Source organism: Athalia rosae, chromosome 6 (assembly GCF_917208135.1).
Source record: "Athalia rosae chromosome 6, iyAthRosa1.1, whole genome shotgun sequence".
Classification (NCBI taxonomy): domain Eukaryota; kingdom Metazoa; phylum Arthropoda; class Insecta; order Hymenoptera; family Athaliidae; genus Athalia; species Athalia rosae.
Window position 1 is genome coordinate 238872 of NC_064031.1, and position 9528 is coordinate 248399.

The following is a 9528-nucleotide window of genomic DNA, read 5'->3' on the forward strand; positions in this document are numbered from 1 at the left end:
AAGTAGAACCGCCAGTGACAGCGCCACCCACGGACTATCACTGTTATCACTTGACGTCATCTGTCAGTGATCATAACATGTGAATCCACCGAATAACCTAGAACACAAGAATCGTGCATCTACACGTGCCTTCCACGACATGGACGATTTATCACAGCAGGTATAATTTGAACTTATGCTCAGATATCGTAAAAAAAATCAACGTTATTTCTTTTTTATGTGTATTTCATAACGAAAATTTTTATTTCTTTGGATATTACCAATCATGTAAAATATCTCATCAGTAATAATTATTTCGAGGTTGATGAGATTGAGGCACTGGTTGCTATATATGGTGATGAATGGCAGACGGATGATGAGGAGAATCGCGCTTACAGTATTAATATTGGAAAAGAAGAACAGGCTGTGAGGCTCCACATAAAATTAGCAAAGAATTATCCATCAATCAGTTCTCCAATGTATGAAATATCTGCTCCACACCTTGATCTCTCACATAAAGTACACATTGCCGACCTCTTGAATGAGGTATGCACGTAGGTTTTTTTTCATTTCACCTCATGTGACTTCCCACATGTTTATCATGATTAACTATAGACGTTTTATTATTTTATTCAAGCTGATAAAAAACAACTCTAGTCTTATTGTTTAGGGCAAATGTTGGACAAAATGTGATCTTCCAACTCATTGAAAGAGTTCGAGAGGTACTTGACTTAGATTCGAAAAGTCTTTTTAGCACAGAAAGCAAGATCGAGCTAGAAATGACCACAGACAAAGTAACTGAGTCTGCAGCAGCAAAATTGCTGCCCGCAAAAGTCTTGGAATGCCCAGATATTATTCATGGAGAAGTTATTATAGATAGAAAAAGTTCTTTTCAAGGACATGTTGCTGTTGTTATTTCTTCAATGCAAGTCAAGTATGAAGAACATGAATTAGAATCTTTTACCCCAATGATATTAGCAACACGATATTAAAGGGTAAAATCTTTATATGACAAAGGCAGGTGCTTCATGAACTGTACAAAAACAAGAAGATAAAGCAAGCTACACATAACATGTATGCTTATAGAATATATTTCGAGGAGACAAAAGCCTCTGTCCAAGATTGTGAAGATGATGGTGAGAGTCAAGCTGGAGGTAGATTGCTGCATTTATTACAGGTATGGATGTACGCTCGCTAATTAGAAAACACGATCAATTTAAACTTCGTTTTCAGATAATAGATATCAAGAATGTGCTTGTTGTGGTAACACGTTGGTATGGTGGCATTCACCTCGGATCAGATCGATTTCGGCACATAAATAATGCTGCTCGGCAAGTTCTTGCTGCTGCCGATTTAATACCACATAAAACTAAGAAGAAAATGTGATACAAATTTCAGATATTGTATACCCTGCAGGGGTTATAATTATAATTCAAATGTATTGTATGTAGAATCCCAGTGTATACTTTTTTTTATCAAATAAATTTTGGTTGCTCTTGTTCACAAAAAATTACTATTTTGAGTTGAATTCTTTCAAAAAATCTCCGGCTACTATGTCTTGCTTGGAAAATGAAAGGTTTGAAAAACAAATCTGTATCTGTTCACGTGTTTTCCATTATTTGCTAAGAAGTTTTCAGACGGGTCCTGATATTTTTTTCCCAATAAGTTTCAACCATGTGCAACAATTCAGTGCAAAATTCCAGTTACTGTGGCCCTCATACTTTAAATGACGTGACTTCGTTAAATCAAGTATTGGTGGAATAATTGCCAATAAATTTTCATCACAAATTTGAAGCACGATTTCTTTTTCCTTATGTAATAATTTTTTCAGTTCACAAGAGACTACAACAGTTTAATTAAGTCATATACAGACGATTGTGATTATCAAAAAGAGATACACAAAATTCCACCTCTGGAATTGCTGCTCAAATTTGCAGAGCAAGAATTTCAAAAGACATTTTTCAAACTACCTACTTATGCTACCTATGCGCCCGCAAGTGTTAATCTTTGTGGAGAAGTAACAGATTCCAACGACGGAAAGGTTCTCTCTATGGTATGTGTCTGAGATGAAACGAATTTCAATCTATTACTTCTTTTATCTGAATTGGAAACAGTTTGAATGTTGACCGCTTCAAAATTAGGCCGTACAATTAGTGACTGTGATAGTCGGCACACGTAGAATCAAAAGTAGATGGTGCAAGGTAAAAACATTGTCCAGAGAATTGGATGAAGCGAATTATGGGGAGTTTTGTATAAACACTATAGATTCAGACACAAGCAGTGGGCTTAGATGGTTGAGTTACATAAAATCTGTTGTACAGAATTTCAGCATTCCTAAAGGTAGGTCGATAAACATTGTATAGCTCATTAAATTACCCTGAGGCTCCCTGGTGATTTATTCCTAGAATAACTTCTTGTAGAGAAAATTCCAGGGTTCAAAGCATTGATAATATCCAACATTCCAATCAAGAGCGGCCTAGCAAGTGGTTCAGCATTGAGCGTTGCTACGTACACCTTTCTGGAAGCAATCACGAATGTAAATACATATAATATTTTAGACAAAGCAATCGCCTGTCAACAAGTGGAACAAATGTCAATGACAGTCCCTTGTAGTATTGGTGAAACATTCGTATCTGTTGCTGGGATTGAAGGCAAAGTGCTAGAATTTGATTCTAGAATACTACAAATTAAAGAATATGCTTGGAATAAATTAGACGTTGATTTGATTCTCATAAACTCTAATCAAGAAACCATTAATAGCTTATTCTATCAAAAGTATATGGACCAGTGTAGACCAATTACGTTTGCATTGAATATAACGAGCTTACGTGACACTACTGTTTGCCAATTATCAACGATCAAACATCTATTTCCATCCACTTTACTGCAAAGGGCTCATCACATTATCAGTGAAACTAATAGAGTAACCGAAGCAGTACAGGAAATCAAAAAACATCGTTGGCAGAAATTGGGTTTCTATTTGAGTCTTTCATTTTGAAATAAATATATACTTTTTGTGAGTAACAGTGTTTCACCATTACTCGATTTGTGTTCAGGAAAGCTAATGTGGGAAAGTCACTGTTCAATGAGAGACAAATTTGGATTATCATGTGTGAAAATTGAACGTATAATGGGCGCGATACAAAACATTCAAGGTGTTTATGGAGCAAAAATCATTGGTAGGGGGTACGGAGGAATGGTCCTTGCCATGGTAAGTTCTGTTTGTTCAAATAAAAGGGTAGATACCATTCAACTATAAATAGCTGTATTGTAAGAGTCATCATTATCACTGAAGGTTCATAGACAGGCTATAAAAAAAATTTTAAGTGCCTTAAGCCACGTTGCTGATTGTCAGGAGTATCAAGTGATTAGGCCCTCGTCCGGTGCAGCGATTTTATACACCGATGTAAATGACCAGCAATCACGAATTGTACCTGATACAAGATATGCAAAAAAGTCTGCTAGATATCATTTGCCATTTGGAAACTATGAAAATTACGAAAATCATCGTGACGCCGTTTATGGCTCCAAATATGGAAAAGCTTTCGAACCCTTGAAAGCCATATCTATAAAAGATATGTCAGTTAGATAATAATTATTCCATAGCCATATTAATTTTTCATAAAATAGTATTCCATGTATACGTGAATTTATTAGATTTAGAATACTCGAAAAGGTACATTCTTTGTATGCTATAGAATAGTATTATATTTTTGACTAGGAAATAAAAAATTGTGTGAACAATTATCATTTATAGAATAACGATACAATATTTGAGACTAAACACCATTCTAACCACCCACCGGCATTATTCATATATAATTATAGTGGTGATATGGGTTAGTTGAAATTATGCAATCAGAATTGTAGTAAATCACTAGAAAATAATCTAATCCAATGAACAATTGCAGGGCAATAGGTTCAATGATAAATAAATATAGATACCAATGATTCTCGAGAAGTCCTGATTATGAAATATGTTTAGAATGAATTTTTCTCTTCTAATAGTACTGAGAATTTTCTTTACACAAAGTGCATTTTCATTAGAAATTCCAGATTGAATTGCCTGCACCTTAGCATGTGGCAAATAAATTTTTTCGACAATAATAATCAACGAATGAAAGTTTTTACATGCTTTTGAATCTAGTTACGTACACGTATTCATGATTAATTTATTTTGTGAAAAACTCAATAAATGCCTACCCAAATTATTTACAAAAATATGATTTGGTGACACATGGATAATGTTGCGTATATATTCACCGCTCAATCAATGTTGGACATATTGGTAACTATAGTAGAACCCAATCCTCTTCCTCTAGGGTCGATGTGACAAATTCCCTTGAAAGAACTGGAAATGTGCAAAGTTATTCAGAAACATGTTAGTGTGCTTTCAGTCTAATCACCTCTGATGTCAGTGTACGCATGTATCTGTTTTTGATTGAATTACCTTGCGTCTACTATATTTTATTGTTGGATCGATCCAAAATCTTAATTTACTCAACACCGATAGAGGTGAGTAGAGAGCACGTGAAAAAAACGTAAGTATGAGTAAATTCTATCGAAATTTTTAGAAGGTTCATTTTAACATTGAATAATTAGTGGAGGAGCATTAAGAATATCTCTGTGACGAAATACTATCGCGTATTATGAAAATTGATATGCTTTGTTTATTGCTTTTCCAACATCTTTAAGTTGTTTGCAAGATATGATTGATATTGATTATCTACCTACCATTGAATTGAATTTCCAGTTCATAATTTCCTGTGTTCCATACAGAAGATCCAGGTTTTAGACCAGTTTCCTTGATGCCTTTTAATTTACACTTCTTATTATGCGTTGACAGAGATTCTGATTGATCTAATTCACGCTGTAATAATTGTTTGGTACACTCCCCAAGTTCTTGTAATTTTTCCAATTCTTTTCTATAGCTTTCATCCTCGATCGATTCAGTTTCTAGATGTTCGTCACAATCTGTTGTTAAACTGTTAGGTAATTGAATCGAAGGAACAGCAGAATCAATGTCTGCAGTTGTGCCATTGGATTCTAATGTGCTGAAACTAATTTCTGTAGGTGCTAATACCTCAGGATCATAAAGAATGGGCGGAGGAAGTTCCTCTTCATCCAGCATACCGTTTTCAATTTTAGGTGAAGTCTCACCTTTAATTTCTAAGTCAACGCCTGGTTTTAGTGGAAACGGCGATGGCACCATTGGCTCTGATTGATAGTTATTAAAAATCATATTGTGGCAATATTGAGTCTCTGAAAATGAAGGTACGCTATCATCCGCACCATTTATATTTGGAAACGTGCGTAAATATTTTTTGCTTTTACGCTCGGGCGTGAATACAATATCTTCGAATTCTTGCTCCCCGATTCTTTGAAATATCCGCCAACGCTCGGGCTGCGTTTTGTTATGGTAACTCTCTTCTACTTGTAGTGGTTTCGCATCTGTTGCAGAATTATGAGTAACTCCAGTTTTAATCCGCGTTTCAACATCTAATGGGTTGATCGGCACTTCCACAGCTTCTTCCCCTTTTATTATTGTTGTTGTGTCTGTGCCGATAGAAACCGTGGGTAGAATGCTGTAATGTAACATGAAACCATCATATCCTAACATTACTTCCACTGTCCAGTATATGCAAAGTTTCAACTAAGGAGCTGGTACCTTATTGACTGGATCAAGTTGTTGGGATTCATTTTGAGAAGTGGAATAGCTGGAACAATAGCACTTTCTTTCAGCTTGGATGTCAATTCCAGAATACCCACTGCAATTGGCTTACTAATTTCGGCTAGTGACGGTAACGGATCAGTTAAGCTTTCTACCCCTGAAACTACAAGACAAGATATGAAATTTTATTGCCATATTTGAGTGGTTGAATAGAATTCTTGCTATATTTTGAAAATCCTATCATCAGTTAGGATGAGCTCTGAGGAAAGAGTAAATTAAAAGAATGAATTTTAATTGTATTTGAATTCTTTAATTCAAGTCTCGGTTACAATTATAAAGTTAGTTTATAATAAATCGAAAAAAAAAAAAAAAACACTCATTAAACTGATACAAATTGCTTTGATATCAAAAGGTTGGTGACAAGTTCCCAGTTCAAAGTCTGCTGTTCAGTTAAAGCTTCAAGTTCCTTCCACCTCTTCTCCTGTTCTTCGCATTTAACAGCATCAGCTTCTATTTCGGTTTGTTCAGCTAACAATAAACTTTTGGCAATCACTCCTGGTTCAAATTCTGTTACATTTTGAAATCTTGGTTCCATAGATGGAGGATCATGGCTCTGTTCTATCTTACTTTTGTCTGTATTATCTTCTACCAAACCCAGATAGTATTGGTCGAGTTCCATGCACTTCTTCAAGCGAGTCAGATTTTTTTTGTTGATAGTCTTCATCGTGTTCTTCCGACTTAGCTGCTTTGGATCATCAAAATCTTTCAAAGCTCTACAAATGTACATCCATTTTAACCGCGCCTTTTCCGTTGCATTATCGCCAAAGTCGAGACCCTTCTCCCTACATTTACACACCACATCTGGCCAGAAGTATTTCCGGGTTGATTTATTTTTTCTCAACAGTGTTTGGATTTTAGGAGAAGTCATGACATCGATAAATATATCAGTTGGATCGAGTTTCCTCACATCTGATATGAAATGTTCTAAAACAGAACCGATCTTTTCGTTGATATGTTATTAATACAGGTATATGATATTATTATTATTATTATTATTGTTGTTGTTGTTGCCGTTGTTAGTATTAACATTATTATTATTGAAAAATAAAGACGATGATATTTATTATCAGTTATAACCACAAGCTATAAGTTTATGATCGAATCTGAAAATTTATACTTACAATATTATAAGCTTCCATTGGCACTAGGGACTAATAACTTTATTCAATCTTTCAGTATCAATGGTTAAATTTTAGAGTCAGCTAATTTATTTAGTAATTTAGTATTGGCACGTTTATTTGATGAATGAAATTACCTGAATTCCATCAATATTGAGGCACAATCACTAAAACCAAGGCTTGCACTAGATTCAGCAGAAAACACGCTGCCATTACGGTGCAAGAATTACTTTTATCAATGCTTCAGTCACTGCATATCTTAGTCTATTGATTGGATTCTAGGAAACTAATGGGATGGTTTTCACTTTTATGTTTGTCGACCTATACCTACCAGACAGAAGTGTTTCTGCTTCTGGATGATAAGCCACACGTATAATATTTCTGTCACCTTCCAGTATAAATATTTCGTCTTTGTTACAAGCAACGCTTGTGACCCGCCTCAGGTCAGTTACTGCTGAAGTTATTCCAACGTTCGTAGGGTTTATTATATATACAACGTCATCACTGTATGTTACCAAAAGATCCTCAGAAAAGGGCAATATTATACCCAACGTTGGCTCGCCACGACTCTTTTTACCGCTTTCTGATACAGGATTTAATAGCTCAACTTCAGTATATCCAGTCTGGAGAGCATCCTTTAAGTAAAAAAATACATAAATAATTACCTGCTATGTAATCTATTGTGCAGAGAAGTGACTTGATACTAGATACCTTGAATATGAGTGTTTTTAGAACGATTCCGAGTTTATCTGCTTGCCAAAGCCTAACTCCTGGTCTGCTGCAATATATCACTGGATCTTGAATAGGACTTTGGCGTGGGCCAAAGGTTGCTCCGAGTTTCCCCAGCCTTTAAAGTAAAGTGAGTTGGTCTTAAAAGTAAAGTGACATTCGAATTATTAGAGAAAAAATGAACTATATACTAACGTTTTACGCTCTTTCTGGCCAACTTGGGATACCTTGTCATTCTGATTTCTATCTACCAGAATCGTGCGAAAGATAGTTGAAACTAGGAGTAATCCCTGTTGATAGCTGAGTTGTACTACAGGGTACTTTTCATTCAATAACTCTGATGATTTTGATAGATGCTGGAAAAAAAATCATGCACCAAACTTCTAATATAATCTGATTGCTATAAACAAAAGGGTTCCAATATCTTTACCATGTAAAAGTCAATTTCAGTAATCACTACAAGACCATCTTGATCCCCGCTGAATAATTTCATACCATTCTTTGACCATTCAACTGTAGTCACAGCTTTTTGATGAAGACCCCCAATGTTGTATCGCTCCACCTGGTTCATGGTACAAGAAAAAAAATAGATAAATATCGCTAGATCAGGATAAAAATATTATCCTTACCGGCTTCTTCTGCTTTGGTTTCAGACTGTCCGGTAAAGAGTCAGGTGGGTTCTTAGGAATTTGAAAGACCGTAACTATACCCTGATCATTTCCAGCGGCTACCATGTAATCGACAGTAGAAATTACTTTCAGACATGTAATCATTGCGTTTGTGTTCTGTAAATACGATACAATTATTAATATACATGAAATAAATATCAAGTTATCCTTGTAGTGTGAATATATTGTTCTGTACTTCGCAACGTAGCCTTTGAAGATCTCCTTTTTGTCGCCCGTACCAGTAGACCAAACCGTGGTTTGTGCCAACAGCAATAAATTCATTAACAGCATCAATGCATGTGCAATTAATATCCTGTGTGAACAGACCATTTTGGGTCTTCAATGGTATTTGTTGAAGCAATTTGGTAAGCGGCGCCCATTCTCTGAGCAACCCGCCATCCTCGCACATTGGAGTAGTCATTGTTCTTTATGTGAATGGCAGAATCTATGAAAATTAAAAGTCCAACTGTATCACTTACTCATCGACTGCGGGAAACGTTCATCAGTATCATCCATAGTAGTAGCACCCAACTATCTCACTCAGGGTATCGCATCATATCCATCCATTAGTAAATAGTTGTCAATAAATAGTATCAATAAAATAAAGTTGTAATGTCATACTCACAGAGGGTGTTCGAAAAATATCAAACTTAGAGTATCAATCAACATAGTGTAATAAAAATGTTTATTCTTTAAAATATAGAGGTGTAAAGTTGATATAATTTACCTCACCATGGAAAATACATTTTTCACTTGCAAGTTCCCTCCACTATATTTAATAAGTCCAGCATAGATTGTTGCACTTCCAAATACTTGGTTTACAAAACAATGAATGGGTTTCGGAGGGTAAAAAAATGTTTTAGATTGAAAAAATCCTGTAGGCATACTACAAAAATGTCAAAACGTTGACGATTGCCACAGTTGGGAATCACTACTTTTCTAATAGTCAGGCAGAGTATTTTACCCAGTGATTTTACTGGTGATTCCACCATCAATTGTTATGAACTTTTAAGGGCCATACATGAATTATAAATGAATTACAAAGCATATTCTCATCGTGACAACAATTGTTTAGTCCAAATGCTGATCAAAATTTATGACACCAAACAGTACTTGCAACGATTCAGCTACTTGCTGCGGCCAAGCTGCGGCGAGCGACACTTGAAGCCGAAAGCTCGGCAAGTTGCGATCATTAATGATACTGGATTGGTGAATGCAAGTCAAAACTCAAATATGGTTGGATCAACAATTTGAAGTGGGGCTGAATGCAGCAGGAACGTGCTACTCCACAATTCTACTTGTA

General features: G+C 35.5%; 2 protein-coding genes across 4 annotated transcripts; one reads left to right on the plus strand and one right to left on the minus strand.

Moving 5' to 3' along the window:
* Nucleotides 1-5: 5 nt before the first annotated feature.
* Nucleotides 6-1492, plus strand: LOC105683156 (protein IMPACT-like). 2 transcript variants are annotated; one of them, XM_020850765.2, is made up of 5 exons: nt 6-160; nt 301-533; nt 650-913; nt 997-1133; nt 1213-1492. In XM_020850765.2, exons 1-5 carry the CDS (start codon nt 140-142, stop codon nt 1299-1301), a joined length of 744 nt encoding a protein of 247 aa, XP_020706424.2. In that variant the 5' UTR covers nt 6-139; the 3' UTR covers nt 1302-1492. The 2 variants fall into 2 exon arrangements, with proteins under 2 accessions (XP_020706424.2, XP_012250969.2); XM_012395546.3 differs by having other exon boundaries at nt 7-160; nt 997-1156.
* An 81-nt stretch (nt 1493-1573) lies between these two features.
* On the minus strand, nt 1574-9352 carry LOC105683155 (WD repeat-containing protein CG11141). 2 transcript variants are annotated; one of them, XM_012395544.3, is made up of 11 exons: nt 8953-9352; nt 8422-8670; nt 8187-8342; nt 7988-8119; nt 7753-7913; nt 7540-7675; nt 7160-7463; nt 5648-5813; nt 4714-5564; nt 4243-4330; nt 1574-2497 (listed from the first exon to the last, which is right to left on the minus strand). In XM_012395544.3, exons 2-10 carry the CDS (start codon nt 8644-8646, stop codon nt 4272-4274), a joined length of 2190 nt encoding a protein of 729 aa, XP_012250967.2. In that variant the 5' UTR covers nt 8647-8670; nt 8953-9352; the 3' UTR covers nt 1574-2497; nt 4243-4271. The 2 variants fall into 2 exon arrangements, with proteins under 2 accessions (XP_012250967.2, XP_048513642.1); XM_048657685.1 differs by lacking the exon at nt 1574-2497 and having other exon boundaries at nt 3607-4330.
* Nucleotides 9353-9528: the final 176 nt, after the last annotated feature.